This window comes from Eschrichtius robustus, chromosome 6, assembly GCF_028021215.1.
Source record: "Eschrichtius robustus isolate mEscRob2 chromosome 6, mEscRob2.pri, whole genome shotgun sequence".
Classification (NCBI taxonomy): Eukaryota; Metazoa; Chordata; class Mammalia; order Artiodactyla; family Eschrichtiidae; genus Eschrichtius; species Eschrichtius robustus.
In genome coordinates, this window is record NC_090829.1 from 11819298 (window position 1) to 11842194 (window position 22897).

The 22897-nt window shown below is 37.4% G+C and overlaps 1 protein-coding gene across 2 annotated transcripts in view; it reads right to left on the reverse strand.

Moving 5' to 3' along the window:
• CAPN7 (calpain 7) overlaps nt 1-22645 on the reverse strand; it is a 36538-nt gene extending 13893 nt beyond the window's left edge. For both annotated transcript variants that reach the window (XM_068545893.1, XM_068545892.1), the window contains exons 1-11: nt 22269-22645; nt 19891-19999; nt 16052-16209; nt 14486-14553; nt 12319-12519; nt 10475-10561; nt 6867-6993; nt 5664-5749; nt 4310-4403; nt 2323-2469; nt 1004-1110 (exon numbers count right to left, since the gene is read on the reverse strand). In XM_068545893.1, coding sequence (XP_068401994.1) covers nt 1004-1110; nt 2323-2469; nt 4310-4403; nt 5664-5749; nt 6867-6993; nt 10475-10561; nt 12319-12519; nt 14486-14553; nt 16052-16209; nt 19891-19999; nt 22269-22370 — 1286 coding nt within the window. In that variant the 5' untranslated portion in view covers nt 22371-22645. The remainder of the gene's footprint in view (nt 1-1003; nt 1111-2322; nt 2470-4309; nt 4404-5663; nt 5750-6866; nt 6994-10474; nt 10562-12318; nt 12520-14485; nt 14554-16051; nt 16210-19890; nt 20000-22268) is intronic.
• Nucleotides 22646-22897: the final 252 nt, after the last annotated feature.

Consider the following 22897-nt stretch of genomic DNA (forward strand, 5'->3'; position numbering starts at 1 on the left):
TTTCCAACAGCCCTCAGAGAACTTTTAACAAGTACATTTCTATTTTACAGCAAATCAGAAAAACTATCACATTTCCTTCTTTTCCCTCCCAGTTTTAGACAACTTAATTCTCAGGTAGAAACCTATCAGTGAAGGCAAATAAATGCTAAATTTTCAAATGATTTACAAATAAAGGTGAAGATGTGAAATACCAAATGTATTTTTCCCAAAGCCACATCATTTTATGTATCAAATCAGTGAGCTTTCTGGTTTCAATACTGAACGTGTATTATTGTACAGACAGTTTTCCGGTTCTTCATGTGGATTATCCATTTAAGGCTTAAGCTATCTTCCTCTTTGTTCTCACCCTTCTCTCTTCCCACTTTCCCTCAAATTGGTAAGTACTCAGGAAGTACAAAATTACATATTCTAGATTCAAATGTTTGGATTATCTACCATCTGGATTAACTGTAAGTAAGCATCAGTGAGGATGACTGAGGGCTGGCTGGAGCGAGTGCATAAAGTGAAGTCTATTTTAAAAACACGACTTCCCTAATAACTGAAAATGACAGCCTCTGCAATATCCACTCTAAATAAGACAGGAAGTTTTTATTTTTTTAACATTTTTAAATAAACTTATTCTTTATTTATTTATTTTTGGCTGTGTTGGGTCTTTGTTGCTGCATGCAGGGTTTTTCTAGTTGCGGTGAGCGGGGGCTACTCTTTGTTGCGGTGTGTGGGCTTCTCATTGCGGTGGCTTTTCTTTTGCGGAGCACGGGCTCTAGGCGTGCGGCCTTCAGTAGTTGTGGCTCGTGGGCTCTAGAGCGCAGGCTCAGTAGCTGTGGCGCATGGGCTTAGTTGCTCCGCGGCATGTGGGATCTTCCCGGACCAGGGATTGAACCCGTGTCCCCTGCATTGGCAGGCGGATTCTTAACCACTGCGCCACCAGGGAAGTCCCAACATGAAGTTTCTAAATAGCCTCTTTTAGTACAAAAGACAGAGACAGAGACAGAGAAATGTTTACCTTTGATAAAGCATTCGGAAAGAATTATCCTTACTGAAAGTCTGGCTGTCTGAATGCATGGCGATCCTTTCTGGTATCCATCCAGTCAGTGCATGAAGATCAATATTCTGCAACATAAACACAGTCAGGACTCTCAACGTGGTTTTCAAGCTCTTAAATAAATCCCCAGGGTAGTTATTAAATCTCTTTGATCTGATATGATGATTCTGATAGAAATAAATCAGAAGGTAGTAAGTTGTTCTCTACCAGTAATAAATCTCTTATTTAACTCAACTTCCTACCTGGATTTAAGCAGAAGCCTCTCTTCTTACAATCTCTGCTGCTTTTCTTGAATTCAAAGAATTGTTTTACTGATAAATATGATGAAAACTCAAAACGTTTAACAGAAAAAACTGCTTTGATGATGATGATGACAGTCACTCACCATTTGCTGAGTTTTTACAATATGACAGTCACCTTTCCTAACATTTTACATATATGCTCATTCCTTCTCTCTTTAAGCTGACTGGGTAAATCAACAGGCAATGGATTAGAAAGCTAAACTAAAAATATGTGAAGGACAGAGCAACTGAACATGGAGGCTGGGAAGAAATTTTAACATCCTATTACCTTTAACTATGAACTATACATTCTTTGACTAGCATTATAAGAACCAGAAGGATGAAGGAGGCTGGGTACTAGGCAAGGATACTAACCAGGTATGAATAATGGGTGTCTGCATATATTACTTCATTTAATCTTTACAGTTCTTGAGAGGTGGGTATTATCCTATCACAGACAAGCAAAGAGGCTAAGAAAGGGTAAATACCTTTCTAAGGCAACAGGCTGATTAGTGTTATAATTCGAAGTCATGCTAGTCTGAATAATTTCTGGCATAAGGCCAGTGGTTTACAACTAAAGGACACTGGCACATACCTTGATTTTACAGGTTAAGTTGTGCTAAGGTTGGGAAAAACTAACTCCAAACTCCTTGAACCTGAATTTACAAATCAAAAAAAATATACAAGGATGACAATATGACATATCCCTTTGATCTGCAGAGGCTTCTCTGGAAAGGTACACTGTATTTAACTGGCCATATATCCCACCAGAACAGTAGACACATACACTCTAGGCTTTCCTGAACACCCAATCTATACAATGTGCAAATATAATCTTACAAAAGAAAATATGTACTCCCATGATAAGGTGATTGATCAACATTTTTCAGGGGCTGATAATGTTTTCATTTAAACCAAATATATCATCTATAATCTTTCGAACTTGAAATAATCATATCAGACAGCAAAAGTCTGTGCCTGGATCATCTTACTACTTACTGAATTGGATCCTGGGAAATCATATCCTCCCATGACTTTCATGTATGCTTTTTCTATGAGAGAAACCCATAATTCACTTTTGTTGTTAGAATAAGAACAGAGCAATTCTCCCTTATGATCCACAGGTAACTGGTCATCAATTATCACCTGGAGAAAGAGAACATTAATTTCCTTAGGTGGTACAAAATATCTTAAAATCCTTTCTATCAAAAAACCTCCACACCTTTCATACTGATAAAATAAAAGGCATGCTATGCCTATTGTTAAGGTAATGATAGTTTCATATTTCTAGAATCTGATCAATTATAAAATGTTTTGTGATGTCTTTCTTCAGGTTGACAAGTTAATCTCCCTGTCAGGTATTAACTTTGAGCCAACTGGTTGGTTAAATGTTATGGATCTACCAGCAAAATTGTTAGAAATTCTAGAAATGTATACTATATCTAAAATAATTACAAAAGGGCTTCTCACTATTAAGCTAAATAACAATATTAACCTAAACCTGCAGAAAGATTCATGCTGTGTTTAGTTGTAAAATGTTATGGCTAAAAAATACATTTAAATAGTACAGAAATATAGAAGTAATCGCCACAAAGATACGGCTTCTAATTCACATTATAGAGTGATTTGGGAAACAAGAGGATAAGAATTTTTATCTAATATTAACAGAAGAAGTATGCAACTGCATTTTGAAAGATTCTTTAAACAAGAGGTTATCTAAAAATTATAGTTCAGAAAAACCACATCCTCAATAATTTTGTTTAGTTTTTAAGAAATCAGCTAGAGCAGTGGTTCTGAAAGGGTGTTCTCAGACAACAGTATCATCATCGCCTAGGAACCTGTCAGATATGCAAATTCTGGCCCCCTCCGCAGACCTACTGAATCAGACACTTTAGGGATGGGGCCCAGCAATCTTTTTTAACAAGCTCTCCAGGTGATCCTGTGCACAATACAGTTTGATTATCATTCAACTACAGAGCAACTTCTCAGCTTCTCACACGGGAATCACTAGGGGATCTTGTTTAAATGCATGTTCTGATTCAGCAAGTCCAGGATGAGGCCTAAATTCTGCAATTCTAACAAATTCCCAGGTGATGCTAATGTTGATCCCTGGACTTCCGTGAGTCGAAAGGAGCTAGAGAATCCTAACAACACAAGGCCCTTACAACATGGTTCGGAATCCTTAAAGAAGTTAAAGATGTGAAATTTATTATTTTATTTATTTATTTATTTATTAAATTTATTTTTGGCTGCGTTGGGTCTCCATTGTTGCGCGTGGGCTTTCTCTAGTTGCAGCGAGCGGGGGCTACTCTTGTTGCGGTGCACGGGCTTCTCATCGCCGTGGCTCCTCTTGTTGTGGAGCACAGGCTCTAGGCGTGCGGGCTTCAGTAGTTGTGGCTCGCGGGCTTTAAAGCACAGGCTCAGTAGTTGTGGCACAGAGGCCCAGCTGCTCCACAGCATGTGGGATCTTCCCGGACCAGGGATCGAACCTGTGTCCCCTGCACTGGCAGGCGAATTCTTAACCGCTGCGCCACCAGGGAAGTCCCAAGATGTGCAATTAAAAACTATGTATGTATTTCACAAAGGAAAACAATATGAAAGGTATCTTACATCTCAATTTATGACTGTACACTTAAATTGTTCTGACCTAACAGACTTAGTATGTCTGATATCCTTTTAATCAAAAAGAGAATTAACAACAGATTAAAATTCATTTTAAGCATTAGCAATCATTAGCTCAATGTCACTTCTGGGAACTTTCTATAAATTTTCCCAAACCCATTTTTTAAAAGACTTTATGCTTGTCATGATTTTTATTTTTAATTATTACTGATGATCTTACTGTAGAAATATGTATAATATCACAGAGTCAAAATCAACTAAACTGACTTGTAAAATGTTTATACAAATAACATTTCTTAATGCTTCTACTCAAGAGCCAAAGGTGGGGAAGAGAGAAGGGGCCGATATGGGGAGAAACATTCACCTTTCTAGGGACACCATTGAGGTGAAGTTTTACCATATACTTTCCACATGGGTTGTACTCTGGCTCACCATCCTTATTCTGAGGGTAAATTATGCTTTAATGAGGAAAAGAAATAGTGAAATACCAACATTAATATTCAATATAAACTACTATGCAGACTATTACATTTTATTTAAACATATGCTATTGTCTTAGAGATTTTATAAAAATAAACATAAGAATATTTGTCTATAATAGGCCTGTAATAGAAAAAGAATTTTACCCTAGTCAAAGTTCTTATTCAATATAAATAAATGAAGAAAATATCTTATGCAATCATACAGCAGAGCATATATTTTACAATATTCTGAAAGATGCTCAGTTTTTAATTATATACTACAATAAATTTTCTATTAAGTGGATATATTTTAAGCCAGTTAAAATAATCTACTTTTGTCCCCAAGACATAAAGAGAAGACCATTTCAATTAACCACAACTAAGGAAATTATAACTCTGACAGAGATAAAGTTAGCAGAACTCCGATAAAGTACACAAAATTATCTAGTAAGAAACCTGTAGAAACTATCAGTATCAATTTTCTTTCACAAACTGCACATTATTTACTTACATGGTCTGTTTATCCAATGGCAAATGGCTTGAAACTAAGGTCTGTATCTAATTCATCTTTGTACTTTCAGGACTTAACAAAAACCACTCGGGAAGAGTTGTACAAAAAAATTATAATGCTTAATTTTTACAATGAATAATTTTAAGGTAATAAAACTTTTAAAAATCGAAAGAAAAAGTATTTCCCAGTACCATTTCAGTACATTCTAAAGCAGTTCTAGCCAACAAAAATGTTATTTTATATTTCATACATTATATTTTAAAGTCTTATTTTATCCCAATATATCAAAAACATTATGATTTCAATAAATAATAAATATAAAAATTTGAGATATTTTCCAAGAGACATTTTTTGGCGCTAAGTTTTCAAAATCTGATCCATTTTACACTTATAGCCTATCTGAATTCAGACTAGCCCATTTCAAGTATGTAATATCCACATATGGCTTATGGCTACTATACAGTACAGTGCAATTATAAATATGATATGATTTTAATTTGACCAATTTCATTTATTTCAAAACATATTTATTTCGTTTATATTATTCTAACTATATGTGCATATGTTCTTAGACTGTCTTAGCAAATCTTTCCACACTCACAAACCATCTGCTTGACACACAAGGGCCCTAATATTCTAAGTGATATGCCCTCCTCACTTTCTGTGCAGATAAAGCCCAAGCTTTTAATTTCTAGTTAAGAGATAATCCTATGAAAAGGGCTAAAGGGACAAATATAAAATTTTACCTGGTAATCAACTTCTTATTAAATCGTCTTTCATAAGCTGCACTGATAGCCAGTGATGCCACAAACGAACAATCTGATACTATTGTCTGTTAATAAGAATTTATTAATACATTCATTTATTCATGCAATTTCAACATTACCATAATATTTAAGCATTGCATCTAGAGCCTAACTTTTTACACTAAATATCTTGACTGTTGCTTGAACAGGAAAATAATAAATAGAAATGCCATAGCGCCAACTAACACATATTTTGTTCCAACAAATCCTAGGAAAAACAAAGTATTTCAATTAAGTTAATTTAGAATAATTAAATATGGATGAAGCATTCCTACGTGGATAAAAAGCATACTCAACTGAATCACACTTTTTTTTTTTTTTTTTTGCATTCTTAATTTATTTATTTATTTATTTTTGGCTGTGTTGGGTCTTCGTTTCTGTGCTAGGGCTTTCTCTAGTTGCGGCAAGCGGGGGCCACTCTTCATCGCAGTGCGCGGGCCTCTCACTATCGCGGCCTCTCTTGTTGCGGAGCACAGGCTCCAGACGCGTAGGCTCAGTAGTTGTGGCTCACGGGCCCAGTTGCTCCGTGGCATGTGGGATCTTCCCAGACCAGGGCTCGAACCCGTGTCCCCTGCATTGGCAGGGAGATTCTCTACCACTGCGCCACCAGGGAATCCCCACACTCTTTTTAATGACAAAAAATTATGGGCATTTTTAAAAAGTTGGTTTACTATAATATGACCAATTAAAATGAATATGCACATCAAAAGATTTGAATCATAGTATTTCAGGACCATTATTTTTATACTCATGTGGAAAACATCTGTGACTTCAATGCTCAAATGTCATTAATAAAGTTTACAATAAAGTCACAGAGTTGTTCTACCACTGAAGTGTTTTAAATAAGCCCAATACCTTTCTATCTTTCATATCTATTCTCTTATCAAAGGTGAAATTCAGATTCTCAACTTTCTCATCCACAAGCACATATCAATAAATAGGATGTATATAAAAATCTGTAATTGTTCAACAGTTATCATATCTCAGTATGTCTAAGTCAAAGTATGCAGGATGAATAATTTTTCCAATTATACTAATGCATCTAAATATATAATAAAAATCTAAGAAAAAAAGGCAAATGCATATTCAAATTACTTTAAAATGTTGGCTTTTTATATAAAATTATACAAAATAAAAGTTTACCTGCTTTATGCTGAAACTAGACACAGTATAAATCATTGTAGGATTGTTGGTGAGGTCTTCTGGTCGTACCCATTTAGAAAATGTAGCTTTCTGTTTAGGTGCTAATGGTAGCTTGCCACATCTATCACTGAGGTGATAACAAAAATTAAATAATAATAATAATGATAAAATTAATCTTAAAAGATGACTCAAAAGCAAACTTAAATTTCCTAGAGAATTTTTTTTGGTATAGTGATCACAGCTAAACTATATAATCCTAAAAAAACCCTCTGGTCAAATTTGGCTCTTTACACTTAACCTTGAATCCAATCTGATTATCCTCTTCAATTAAAAAAAATGTACATAGAAAACTGAAAACAGAAGAGCAACCTAAACTCTTTTATATTTATTTTAAGAATATACTTTAAGAGTTTAATTTAGCATGGTTATATTCAAGAAATTCAGTTTCAGTAAAATGGAGCCATTAACAACAATACAATCTGATTCACTCAAAAGGACCGAGGAAGCTACAGATCTTTATGCTGGCTCTGGACAAACTTTTCTCTGCAAGGCTAATAATGAGCGTATCTAATTACTGAGTAATAAACATGTGCCAGGCATCACACAAAAGTATTTTACATACATTATTCATTTAATCTTCAAAACAATTCTATTAAAGCAAATTTTCTGGAAAAAGCTTTAAGTGATTAAATAACTTGCAATGTCGTAGAGCTAAGAAGAAGAAAGGGTATGTGAATCCAGGTCTCTGGTGCCAAATCCACCATCTTACCCATTACCCTCTACTCACACTGTGTAAGGAATATACTGTGTAATATTTCTGTAACCTTGACGTACAGCACAAAATTTTAAAAATCTACCTTTCTTCAAGCTGCTTCTAGAGCAAGGGCAACAAATCTTTGGGTTTCAAAAGATTTCTAGGATAATATAAGTTGTATGATATGCAAACCGAAAAAATATAACTTTTTTTAAAAAAAAGACTGTTGATAGACGTTAGGAGAGAGAGAGTCTTGTGGTCAGATGGGATCTGAAAACTCCTCGTTAAAGTATTGGTTTTTCTCATTGGAAGGACATCTCTAAACCTTTAATAAGCCAATGTTTACTGGAACTCTCTTAGAGCAGAATATGGTATATAACACTTCTCAAACTTTTTTGATGACCATCTCATGCATCTCATAGAACCACTGGTGTTCTAGGCAACATTTTGGTACCTGTGTAATATCAGGACCTGACTAAACAGACAGTGAGTTGGGTGAATTGAGAAGAATTTAAAGACAGCTATCATAAAACTTTTAGGAGAAAAAATAAGGCTGAGTCAAATCTAACCTGCCATATAAACCAGAATTCAGTAAATCCAAGACTCCTTAATATCTGTTCTCTCAAGTCACCACTAAATTAACAAATTCAATGTTTATTTCTTAGAACTTTAAAAATATTTAAAATATTTTATAAATATAATGTTTATTATAATACATGGCCAGAAAAGAAAAAAATTTAGTCACCCAATCTTTCTAACCAAAGATTCATACACTGGGGAGCTTTTAGCCATCAGTCTGCTATCTCTGAATTTTAAAATGTTTACTGTTACTTTTTCTTCCGATTATTCTTACTGTAAAATAATCCAGAAAACGAGAAAGGAAAAATCTTGCCAGTTAGAGCATTTAATTTTACTTGATTTTTCTTAAAATTTAATTAACTCAGTAAGTATTCACTGAGCACCTGCCACATGCCAGACACTGTGCAGGCACATGTTCTCTGTCCTCATGCAGCTTATGGTCCCATGTGGAGGACAAGCACAGAGCAAGGGGTCACACACACAATGTAAAATCCCAACTCTGACAAATGCCATGCCTAAACTAAGGGAGTTGGTACAGTTATATTTTTCTGTTTCCATTACATTGTAAGCATTTTCCCATGTTACTTAATTTCTTGAAAACTTGATTGTTCATGATTGTACAAAATTCTTCTTAGGGACATTCTGTTGTATGAGCACTAAAAATATGATTTATCTCAATCTGTTACACAAAGACTGGAACTACTTATAAACAGAAGTTTATATCTCTACTTCGATATAACCATTTAAGAGCATTATAGCATAACTGATTCACATTTTCATAATTATAATAATATTGATGAATATCTTTTATATAAATCTTCGACTAGACCTGTAAATATTTTTTAGAATTGGTTTCTTGAACTGAAATCACTGGTCACAGGGGTATAAACATTTTTAAAGTATTTGAAATGTACAGCCAAATTATGTAATATAACTTAGTATTTAACAAAATAATTATGTTCTAATAGTTAATCCTTATTATATAGCGCTTGCTACAGAACAAGCACCCTTGTAAGTGCTTTATATTTTACTAACTCATTTAACCATCACAGTAACACCATGAGGTGGATTCTATTATTACTTTAAAATCTGAGACAGATTAAAAAACTTGCAGTGGAGAGCGTGGGTCTGGATTCTGTACCCTTAACATCAGTGCTATAAGCGTCTTAGATATAAACATTTCCTAGATCCAAATCAGTCACTAGCATCACATGGGTGCCTAAGGAAAACGTTATGCTGATAACTTACTGACTTTGAGATGTTTAACTTCTGCCTATCCAAGAACAGCAAAACACTAGAAATGAGAGAGCAGCTCTTTTGTTCTTTATAGTCTTTATATATTCTGTACACAATAAGCATTCAACTCTCTGATGCTTTCTGATAATAAATACAATATAACATGCTCACTGCAGAAATTTTGAAAAATAAAAATGTTTTAAAAAGTAAATCACCTAATTTTGCTGCTTAGAGATAACCACTATAAACATTTTGATGTATAACTTAACACCACGCTTTTCTATATATCTATAAACACAAGAAAAGAAAAATAAAATTTGGATGTTATATATAATTTTCTATCTTTTAAAATTCATATATCGCAAGCGTTCTCCCTATATTCTTTGGACTTATTTTTTGTGGAGAGCATACTATGTAATATAATAATATGGGCATGCCATTATTTAATCACTCCCATATCGCTGGATACCAACTTTCTTTCAATAATTTTCTGCTGTAACAGACACTTTGGTAAATGCTCTTATTATATACATCTCTGACCGAATTTTAGTTTCCTTGGGAAGGCTAGGAGCTGGGAGTCCTGAAACAAACAATGGTTTTAAGGTTCTTGACATAAGCTGCCACTGTCCTGGCAGGCTGTGCTAACACTTTCATAATGAATCCTCTTCTTGAATTGGATCTTCTTAGTAAACAACAACCCTGTCATTCTATTCCACCTTTCCATTCAACATCTCTGCTGACTTGCCTTTCCGCTGTGATCCAACACCAACTGGGCAAATATTTACCCACTACTTACCTTGTGCCAGGTACCACGTCAGACACTATGAGTATAACCTTAGGCAAAAGGACGCGCGCGCTCCGTCACCAGGGAAGGGTCGGAGGCACCCTCGCGATGCTGCCACACCTCCTTCCCAATCGAATTTTTTTATTACGCATTTTAATTTCAAGGCTATGGATTTAATTGGACTCTAGAGGATGGGAAAAGTACTGAAAAATCAAAATGATTTTGAAAGTAAACATTGCAGTAGTGCTTACTTACCAGAAAGGCATTGGGTAAGCAAAACGTTCCCTCAGATCAATGTTCATGAAAGGAACATATTCTATACCATTTATTTTTGACGTTGTCCTATAAGTACAAGAAAAAAATCTAAAGTAGATGTTCAAGTCTACCTTAATTACCAATTTTATTTAAACTTCTTAAAATTTAAATGACAAGGTATGGTACTGTAATAAAATTAAACTCACCACCTCATGTAATGTTGATAACTTTATTTGAACAAAATTTTCACGAAATAGTTGAATACCAGAAAATAACTAATCCAATTCAATTCAATCAGAGTTATTCTTTTAAGACTAACATCCTTTACAACAAAACAACTGTCTCAAGATAGGGCTACACTAGAGGTACTGAAAGTGTCACCAGGACACAAAGCGAATTGTTTCCTAAGCCCAAAGAGAGAAAGCAATTGCTTAGTTATTTGGGGATTTAGAAAACATAACATTTACAATTCTGGGAAATATGTTCTTTATACTTCCTGGTTATTAGACTAAGGAATGGGTAGTGAAGAAGGTAGTGGCACAGATAACAGTTACAGCCTCTTGACAAATTTAAGAAATGTGACTTGTAGTAGTTTTGCATGTTCTCTTACTGTTTTGTTTATATGTTTACTTGCATATATTAGCTATTTCCTTCTGTTTCTTTCCCTCCTTTCCTTTAGAAGGAGTTGCAGGGTAACTTCACAATTTAGTCTCTAGGTAACAATATACAATGAGACAACGACTGAATTGGAGGACTAATTAATACAGCGGGTGATGAACATAACATCTGTGTACCCTCATCTTGAGATGGTGAGAGCTTTTCACTTGTATGAAGGACAGCTGCATCTTGTTAGGTAGAAACACAGAGCTGTTCTGTAGTAGTGCGGAATTTCAAACGTGTGCAGAAGGGAGCATGTGGACGCTGAGTAGCCAAAGTGTTGGACTGTTACTAACTTGTCTCTCAGGTCCAAAACCACTCTTTCTGTCCTCCTTTGTATTGTGCTTGTTCATATGCATTTTTTCTAGGCAAAGAGAGCCAGATTAGTAGGAGTAGAATTAAAATCTTTAGCAGGAAGAGAGAAAAATGCCCTCAGGTGGCTGCTAAAGAGGAAGGAGCCCTTCTAGCACAATTCCAGCAAACCAGAAAGAGCAACTTCATGACGCGCGCAGCTCTAAGCAGGCTGATCTCCTTCAAAGCCCAAGTGAAGAGCAGCTGCACCGGCTCAGAAAGCGACCAAGGATTTCCACAGCCTGTTCTTTTGCATTTTTAATATCCCCTGAGGCTGCTTCCAGACATTGAGCTGGCTTCCCAGCCCAGGTGTTGGCAAACTTTTTCTGTAAAGGGTCAGACAGTATCTAGTTTTGTCTTTGCACTGAGGTCTCTGTCACATATTCTGGGTTTTTTTGTTTTGTTTTTTGCAACCCTTTAAAGAAATATAAAAAAACCATTCATAGCTTAAGGCTGCCCTTTGCTGACTCTGGCCTAGACTGCTATTTCAAGGTAACAATTAGGGCTCTGGTCACAAGCTGGAGGAGATGATGAATGGTCTGCCATAGTTCTACTTTGCCCCATAACCTTTATTATTCAATTTTGAAGAATGCTAGATTTTCAGAAAAAAATACATCTAGTGGAAATGAGAATCCTAAAATATATTAGAAGAAATTTTAACCATTTCAAGTTGTGACCATGTGACAACATAATTTATAATTACATAACAGCACGACACATTATACCAAAGATGTGACTACAACTCAGCAAACCTAATGAGTAACATTACCTGCATTGATTATGTTAACAAAACTTGGTTTTGTTCATTACAACCAATCATAAACTGATTTATTTACCTGAGAACTTCTATTTCTTCTGCTGTGTATCTCTGTCCTTGTGCATCACATGACTGTGGACTTATAACTGGCTGAGGTCTTTCAAGGAAGGGATTAGTTCCTAGTGGAAAATGTGCTCTCACTGGAGGTGGCTTTGGTTTAATATTCGTTGCCTTGATTTTGCATGATGGCTTTGTTAAAGGCTCACTCAATGCTTCTGCTCTACAATAGAGAGAGGTACAGAAAAACTGTTCTAGTTTTTCTTCTCACATTTAAGCTTTCCAGAACATAAAATTTACTTCAAGAACCAGTCAAGCATCCCTAATGTAAAATTAGTATATAAAATTCCTACATACTAGTCAACAGTTCACTACTTATGCTACTCCCAAAGGTAAGTATTTTTGCAAACAACATTTTATTGACAACATTAATTGAGCACTTATTGCATGTCAGATCCTATGCAAAGTAAGGGGGATACAAGAATGTACGAAAGACAAACCCTACTCTCAAGGTGCTCCTAGTGTTGTGGGGAGAGAGACAGTTGCATCAAAAGTGAGATGCGAGGCTGGAAGTACTCTATGCAAGTGAATGCACAGTAGAAATTACTGACTTGATGGGAAGCGGGTGAGTCAGGGAACATTTTTCCAAATTGACATTTGAGCTGCAGAAGAATCCACCTGGGGAGCAAGGAAGGGTTCTAAGCAGAGTGAACAGCATGAGCAAACGTGTAACAAGCTAAGGTAATTTCAAAAGAATGGACGGGGCCCCTGTAACAGTACAAATGAGAGGCAGCAGGAGATGAGACCAGTGGCAGGGATTGGATCACAGAAGGCCTCACATGGTATTTAAGGGAATTTTGACTTTATTCCGTCAAAGAACTAACAAGCTAAAAACAGAAGTTCTTAATCTAAGGTCCTTATATGAGTCTTGTTAACACTGAAATTATATGCAAATAAAATGTTACGTTATCTTTTCCGTAGAGCGTGTCCATTCTTTAGAAGAGATCCTCAAAGGATCCCATGACTGACCCATGCCCCTGCGCTGAGGATCCACTCAGAGAGTACTAGATGGGTTACCCACATAGGTAATAAAAGCCATCTATGATTCTGACTGGGGAAAGAAGTAAAAATGGAGAAGATAGCTATGTGTCGAGTGCCCATAACTTCATGAATTTGGAGAAACAAACTAAATGTTAGCTGATGGTAATGAAAAGGAGGGATAACTGCTATACCTCAATAAAAAAGAAGGGCTGGGGGTAGCACAGCTACCTAGTCTGAGCCTCAAAAGGAGATATTTTATTAACTCGTGCTATAACTATAAGTGCCATTCCACCCTTTTCCTTTGCCTACAATGCTTTGTCTATAAAAGAGGTATAAATCTCTTGTGCAAATACATTCATTATTTCTCAACAAATATCTACTGAGCACATATTGTATGTCTGCCCTCTGCTAGGTGCTTGGTTTCAGCATTGAACAAAGACAAAATTCTCTGTCCTCAAAGAGCTTATATTTGGGGGACAGGGATTAGAAGGGACACAGACATTGATAACAAATATGATAAACTGGTAAATTTCATATACCTTAGAAAACAGTAAGAGCTACAGGAAAGAATATTAGAACAGACGAAGCAGGATGAAAGTACTGGAGGAGATTAAGTTTTAAACAGAATGGTGATGGCAGGCCTTACTGAAAAGTTGACATTTGAGCAGTTAAGGGAGATACACACATGTATAATTTGAGGTATCTGCACAGCTGGCTCACTCTGTTTCTCCATTTCTAGTAGTAGCTCTGGAAGGCTCTCTGGAAGTTCTCTCTTTGGAAGTCTGATATTAAACAACAGAAGGGAGTCTTCCATTTCAAATACCTCATTTTTGTTTTAGACACAGCAAAAACTAAATAAAATATTTCTTGACTCATTTGTTATTTTTTGAGTTTAAAGCAGGGATGAAGACACTAAGATGCTCTCTGTTCCCCTAAGGAGTTCACCATCTAATGAGCCAAAATGACATGTAGAAAAAAGCAGCAGGGAACTAGAGAGGGGTATATTCACTCAGAGGAAGAAGGCAACTTTGCTCTGGATCTCAGGTTTGTTACCACGAGCTCCACCACACATTCATATAAACCTGTCGCACTGAAGTAACACAGTACGCTGCCATCCACAGATAAGAACTCGAGGGACCAAAACTCACCTGTCTAGTGCCTGTCGTGCCAACTGCTTCAGTTTGTTTTGCAGAGTTTTATCAGCGGTTTCATAAGACTTAAGAGAAAGAGAGACAGATGTTCCAAAGCATAATTATTAATTTGCCTGATCCATGATATTTCTAAGCAAAAAAAAAATTACAATGCACATTACACTTCTTAAAATTATGAGAGAATAAACCAAGACACTTTATTTTTGTCCTTAAAGGTATCATTTAAATGGTGTTGAAAACTCGTCGCTGAGGTAAACCCTAACACCACTTAATTCGGGTGAACACAACCGTATAATCACAGTGCCACAGGCCTGGCAGCAGGAACCCCAGAAGAGCAGGGCTACCATACTAAGTGAAATAAGTCAGCAGGAGAAAGACAACCACCTTATGCCTTCATTCATATGTGGAGTCTAAAAGACAAAACAAATAAACAGACAAAATAAAACAAACTTATAGGTACAGAGAACAGATTAGTGGTTTCCAGAGGGGAAGGGGGTTGGGGGACGGGGGAAATGGGTGAAGGGGGTCAACTGTATGGGGATGGAAGGTAACCAGACTTGTGGTGGTGATCACTTTGCTGTGCATACAGATGTCGAATTATAATGCTGTACTGCGCACTGAAACTCAGATAATTAAAAACAAAAAAACCCAGCACTTACCCGTAGTCTCAGGTACCTACAGAAATGAGGCTAGATAGTTCCTCTGAATAAAAGCCCTTGGACAAAGAGCCGGCCCTCTGAACAATGCTGAGAACACCACTCTCGACCACGTCACATGCTCCTGTCAATGCGCTACTCTTACGCACTTGATGCCCCGGAGAGCTAACAGGCCCACCGGGCTCCTCGGGAAGCAGTAAAAATTGCTCAACATATAGCCTCTACACTGCAAATTAATAAAGCTCTCCCAAACCACTAACTTATTTCTTAGTGTATGAAATTGAAAAAAAGGGGGAAGTTTTATTTTTTTTGTGATGAACCAAAGTTGTTTTTTCCCTTTTTTTTTTCTTAAATTGAAGTATTTACAATGTTGTGTTAGCTTCAGGTGTACAGAAAAGTGATTCAGTTAAATATATATCTATTCTTTTTCAGATTCCTTCCCATTATAGGTTATTACAAGATATTGTGTATAGTTCCCTGTGCTATACAGTACATCTTTGTTGTTTATCTATTTTAAATACAGTAGTGTGTATCTATTAATCCCAAACTACTAATTTATCCCTCCCCAAGGAAGTTTATTTTAAATTCACAGATGGTGATGGTGAATTCTTCCTATAATAAGTTAATTTTAGTTATAGGGGTATAAAAAGGTCAAAAATGGTACTTATAATTTAAAAAACAATTGCCAAGGGACTCAATCTCAATACTGTCAAATTTTTAACAAGATGTTAAAGTCTATTATTAATTTTCTATTCTTCACTATCTTTTAATGAGGAGTAACTTAGTTACATGTATAATAACAGGATAATTTTTTTTCTTTAAGGAATTGTTAAGTAAAACTCACTAGTAAGGGGAGAAATTTCTTAGCATAATTCCACCAAACTTAACTTGTAGCTATTATACATACGGTTTTCAGACAGAGATCTACAGCTTCTGTATACAGTTCTATAGCATCTTCAACGTTCCCTTTTTCATCTTCGTCAAAAGCTTGTGTAACGAGGAAATGGGCACGCTCTAAGTCCAACTGATGTTTTGATTTCAAAGGATCCGCACTCTTTGACTGAACTAGGATAGGAAAAAAAGCCACATAGAAGAACTAGCATAGGAAGAAAGCCACATACCTATATATGTATCCAGGGAACAACATACCATTTTAATACATTCTTTACCAAAACTCTATAATCCTTCATTTAAAAAGCTTAGCAAGGTCAAAAAAAAATCCTTAAAAAAATTTCCCCTGAATTTCTCTGTCCCTACCAGCACTTTCTTCATTTAAAAAATAAAACATAGGAGTTCTCCCCACAAAAAACAAAACTGAAGCTTGGAAAAGACTAAATCGAAAGAAACTCAATTATGTTTTAAGGTAATTTAAATTTTTATTCAGTATAGACAATAATTATATAATATACGAGGCCTTGATAATAAAATGCATGCTGTTTCCCATTCATCTGGGTCCAGAATAAGCTATATTTTTACTGCTCTTTGAAATAAGCGCTTCTGTTTGTTTTTAATATAAAGATATGTATCCATAAGAGACCTGCATCTAGAACATATAAAGATCTCTTACAACTCAACAATAAAAGGACAAACCCAATTTAAAATGGGTGTGATGATTATGTCATCAACTTGTGTCAACTTGACAGGATCACAGGTTACCCAGCTATTTGGCTAAACAAGATTTCTGGGTAGCCTGTGAGGATGTTTCTGAATGAAAGTAGCATTTGCATTGACACTGAAAGCAGACTGCCCTCCCCAGTGTGGGTGGGCATCATCTGATCCACTGTGGGCCTGAACAGAACAAAAGGCAGAGGGGGAGAATCTGCCCTCACTGCAGGACTGCTTGAGCTGACACATTGGTATTCTCCTGACCTCGGACTGGAACTCACACCATCAGGTCCCCTACTTCTCAGGCCTTTGGACTTGGACTGAACCACACCACTGGCTTTCCTGAGTCTCTAGCTTGCAGAGGGCAAACAGTGGGACTTCTTAGTCTCCATAATTGCATGAGCCAATTCCTCATAATAAATCTCTTTATGTCCATCCTACTGATTCTATTTCTCTGGAGAACCCTGACTTATACCATGGGCAAAGGATCTGTATAGCCATTTCTCCAAAGCAGATATTCAATGGCCAAATGGCACGTGAAAAGATGCTCAACATCATTTGTCATCAGGGAAGTGCATATCAAAACCACAATAAGATGTCATTTTATACCCACTAGGGTGGCTAAAATAAAAAAAGACAGAAAATAACAAGTGTTGATAAGGATGTGAAGGAAATGGATCATTGCTGGTGGAACTGTAGAGTGGTATAGCCACTGTGGAAAACAGTTTAGCAGTTCCTCGAAAAGTTAGACATAAAGCTACCATATGACCTAGCAGTTCTACTTGTGGGTATATATCCAAGAGAACTGAAAACATATGTCCACACAAAAACTTAGACACAAGTGGTCATAACAGCATTACTAATAATAGACAAAAGGTGGAACCAAGCCAATGTCCACCAACTGATGAATGGATAAATAAAATGTGGTATATTAATACAATGGTGTATTAACCATAACAAGAAATGAAGCACTGATACATGCTACAAAATGGATAAACCCTGAAAACATTATGCTAAATAAAAGAAGCCAGACACAAAAGACCACATACTGATGACTCCATTTATATGAAATGTCCAGAATAGGCAAATCCATGGAGACAGAAAATAGATTAGTGGTTGCTAGGGCCTAGGGTGTGGAATGGGGAGTGACTGCTAATGACTAAGAGGTTTCTTTAAGGGTGACAAAAATGTTCTGAAGTTAGAGGTGATGGTTGCACAACTCTGGGAATACACTAAAAACCACTGAACTGTACGCTGTAAAAAGTTGAATGTTATGGTATGTGAATTACATCTCAATAAAACTTTTTTTAAAAAGTTTTAAATTTTGTTTGTCTCAAAATTGTGTCTGATCTTTTAAAAACTGTAACCCTCGGTAACACCTCTCTAAAGTATGTATTAATCCCATTTATTAAATGAATGTTAAAATATTTAGCTCAAGGCTTCTCAGCCTTGGCACTACTGACATTTTCGACTGGATAATTCTTTGCTGTGGACGGTGCTATGCATTATAGGATTTTCCCTGCAGCACTATCCCTGCCCTCTACCTAACCAGATGCTAGTAGTATACTGCATCCCTACCCCGGCATAAACACCAAACACCTCTCCAGACATTGCCAAATGTCTCCTGAGGGGCAAAACCAATTCTAATTGAGAATAACTATCTAGCCTAAGGTTTCACAGCTACAATGGAAGGGTAGGGACTCAACTTAGATCTTTTAATTCCAAGTCTTGAGTTTCTTATACTACACTGGTGAATTTCAAACTGGGTTACCTTTCCCCAACCCTAAAGTCAAGCCATCTCTCAAAGTCTCTTGACTGTCAGCAGACTTTATCTGTTTTAAAAATTGGGATTCTGAACAAGATTTTTATTTGATAAAGGACTCTCCTGCTTGAAATAATAATTAAGTAAACCATTTAATTCTCTACAAATTACATGCCATTTGTTGAACAAAATAGGTCGAAAAACCGGCAAAACATTTAATGTATATTATGCTTTAAAAATCCTTTTTGAACTTTACTTCTGTTTCACTGGTAAGTTTTCATTCTTCAAGAGATTAGGGCTGTCTCATTCTGTGCCTGAGTATCATATAAACATCACATTTATAAATTTAAAAACTTCATTTACTTAGCTGGGAAAATGAAGTGCCTCTGAATTCCATTGTATTTTGAATACATGAATCAGTATAACTCTGTATTAAGTGAGGCCCTGACACACAGGCAGTCCACTTTTCAATGCATGCAATTTCTGGGCACTGTCTTAAAGAAAAGTGCCATGTCTGTAAGGGGACTGTCATAACAAGAAATCCAACAATCAAATCTACTTTATCCTGACTATGAGCTTGTAACTGCTCATATCTATTCAGAATGAGTGGTAGAAAGTAGCACAAAGTCCATCAGAGAATGCTGAATAAGACTCCTCTAAGCTTGTGGCTTTATTATACAGCCACAGAAAAAAAGGGGTTAAAAAGAGTCCTCAGTGACATGAACGCATTCCTAAAACAAAATGTCAATAGATGATCATTTTCTTTCCTACCACGTGAACAGCAGATTTCGCCAGGAACCACTTACCTCTAACAGAACTGCGATCATTAAGCCTGTGAACTTGTTTCACAGCGTTTGCAAAAATAACTACAGGTTGTTCCAGGTCTCTGCTTACATGTCCCTTTTCCAAGATATGGTTTAAAACAAGAGTTTAGCTAAGGTCTTGAGGTTGAGGATATCGATATAGTAAAGACTGTGAACCCACTGTTGAAGTCTTCAGACACTGAAGAGGAGGAGTCATTTAATTTTAATAGCAGGAGGGGGCATGTGACAGATGTTTAAAAGCAGATTTTAACAGGGTCCTAATACTGACTCTGCCAATGATACACTGTTCGAATGTAGATCGTTCATCTCTATCCTCTGGGAAATTAGGATATCAGACTATATCACCTCTAAGGTTCCTCTTCACAGATTTATCACTTACTTCCACATTATGATTTTCAAAGATGTGATTACCAAAAAAGAAATGAGCAGCAACCAAGTGAGGATCAAGAATCAAAGATGAAAACGAAAAGGAAAGAGAAACACAGGGGAAAAGTAAGATGTGATGGGACAGAAGAAAAAAAAATACAGTGACATGGTTAGTAGTCCTTTACCAACCTGCTGAATGTAAAGCCTGCACTCTTTCCAGATACTCATTTATTTTTTCTTGAATATGTTCTAGGCTTGATCCTGCCATCTCAGCATAAATTAAAGCTTGTGCAGCTTCCTAAAAATAAAAAAAGAATTCAAAGGAATCTAACAGATCAATTACAATTTGAATTTTCTTTACCACTTTCTAACTATTGGTTTCTATGAATGACAAAACAAGAATGTCTTTATGATACCAGTAATTTTTTTCGTAAAGTAAATGAGTTATATATTCCTTTACTACTTTTTTTCAGTTCTCAATGCTCTCTTCCTCCTACTGTTGAAAATTTATGAAGTCAAATAGAAGGGGTTGATTATAAGTATTTTCTTAGAATAACTGTGATTTATATGTTCTCTGTTTTCCTTTTTCTTTATGCAATAGGTCAGACTTGAAATTATACACTGTTAAAAGGTGAACTGAGTCTCGAAAACATTAGAACAGATAATACCTGATACAATTAAATTAAATATCAATAAAAGGTTATCAGAAATTATAAAGGTTAAATATCTCACAGTGGAAAGAAAATCTTTTTCTCCACAGAAAATATTGTCAAAGGGGGACACATTTTAAGGCAGATTTCAGTTGTATGAAATAAACTTATTTTAATTAAGAAAAACTGGATTTGTCTTCCAGTTATTCCATGACTTTCTCAGCCAGTTAGGCTGTGCTCGCGAGGAAAAGCCTCCATTCTCGCCATCACCATTCCAGGAGGGTGACCAACGCTACCACACACAAGAACCACAGAGAGACTTTCCCAAGTACCACCACCTTCCCTGCAGTAATCTAAGCATGTGCACTTCAAGGAACCTCACGCCTCGTTATCTGGATCCAAAGAAGCCATCTACTCAGCATCACTTTTTGAATCCAGTTATTGGAGCAGGAGTTGTTTCCCTGAACCTACAAAATCAGTAAGATGAGTACAGTTTTGATCCAAATGGAAACTGGGGGTAGAAAAGATATGTTTTCCTAGATTCTGCAATTCAGATATTTCAGGGGAGGAAAATATAACTCTACATGTAAATATTAAAACTAATTTTTTAAATTGTTGATATCAACCTTATTTTGCTCATTTTGTTTACACTTGAAAGTGATTAACAATGAAGGCATCCCTAACAGAACAGCATGAAGACAGAAAACACTAAATATCTGATACAGTTTACATAAATAGCTCCTAGAAACACAACCACTTTTCTGATTCTCTCAAGGAAAAGAAATTCTTTGTAACAACACGCGTGTCATCCTACAGCAAAACAAGAGGCACTGTACAGTACTTCCTTTCGCTTTAAAAAAGCTATTTTACATGGCACTATTTTTACCTATGAACATCTGTCAGTTATTTCACAAAACTAATAAAACACAGTTTTACTTTTAAAGAAATACCACCGTCATGAAATTGTCAAAAAAAAAAAAAAAGAGTCCAAAAAGAATGATTCTGAAACACACCCAAAGTCTCTAAATATAGATTATAAAATGAAGGCAATCAAATATTAATCTGAGAAAAGCAAACCACATATTATTGACAGCATATAGGTTTATGGAAAAAAGTTACGACTACTGTATTATCGAATTCTTTCTAAAAGAAAAGATGACAATGTCAAGAGGATACAGCTGTCTGCACGGGGAGCCAGAGGGGTGTGTTTGCAAATGCTCAGGATTGGGGAGCAGGGGTGGGCTGTGCGCTCCTACTCTGATTTAATATTTCTGGCCCCAGTAATGTACCCAAAAGAAATATCAAAGAAACGTGTAAAGCATTAGCTATAAGGGTATTATGATGCTGAAGATCCATAATGAACATAAAATGGCCAGAAGAGTTTGTAAATAAACTATGGCACAGCCACATAATGGAATACTATACATCTATCATTAACAAGTTTATACTATGAAACCTTAAAAAAAATCAAACATTTTTAAAAGTTCAAATGAAAAGAACAGATTTAAAAAAGTATAAACAGTGTGATCCAAGTTTGTTTTTTTAAAAAGGTGTGTACACATACATGCGTAGAAAAACAAAGATACGTAGATGTCAGATACTAGGATACACGATGTTTTATTCTTTGATTGACTTTCTGCGTTCTTCCGTGAGCACTGTTTCCGTGTACATCCGTGACGGTGAGAAGCTGCGAGCTGACAGCCCAGCTCCGCCGCCGCCCTCAGGAGCGGTCACCTGGGGACTCGCCGGCCAGGACCGACCCCAAAGCGGCGACCAAGCCCGCCGCGGGCCGGACCCTGGGGCGGGAGCAGGCCTGACCCCTCAGCCCGGCCACCGCCCCGAGAGGGACAGCGGGACGGGGGACCGCCACGCCGAGCGCGCCCGTCCCCTCGGCACATGGACCCGTCCCCAGCCCACCTTGTAGTAAAACACGGCCTCCGAGTAGCGGCCCTCGTGGTCGCGCTGCACTGCCAGCCGCGCGAACTGCACCGCGTCCCGCTCCAGCGCCGCCGAGTCCATGGCTGCCCCGCGCCGAGGACCCCCGCCAACCGCCGCGCGCCCGGGGGCCGGGCGAGGACCCGGGCCGCGCGGAAAGAGCGGCGGAGCTCACTTCCGGCGGCTGAGAGAGGACGCCGACCGGCCGCTCGGCAAAACTCCGACTCCTCGCCCGCGGGCAGCCTCGCTCCGCGGCCGCCGCATTCCCCGTCCCGCCCACCGGTCACACTGCGCAGGCGCAGCCCGGCCGGCGCAGGTGTTTCGGTAGCCTGGGCTGCCGGGCTCGCCGGAGGGTGCGGGAAGGCGCGGGCGGTGGGCAGGGCCCGGCCTGCGCGGTGCCGTGTGCACGTGACTGCCGGGGCGCCCGGGATTGGGCAGGCAAAAGAGGTGCCACGTCTGAGCGGCTGCCGGCTTCGCAGTCGGCCTGTCCGGGCAGTGACTGTGGAGCCTGTTGCCGGCCAGGCTAGGAGGAGGGGCGCATGCGCCTCCTGGAACATTTTTTCCCCTCTTGAGTGTAAAGAGAGGGTGAGCAGTGCTTCCCAACATCATCT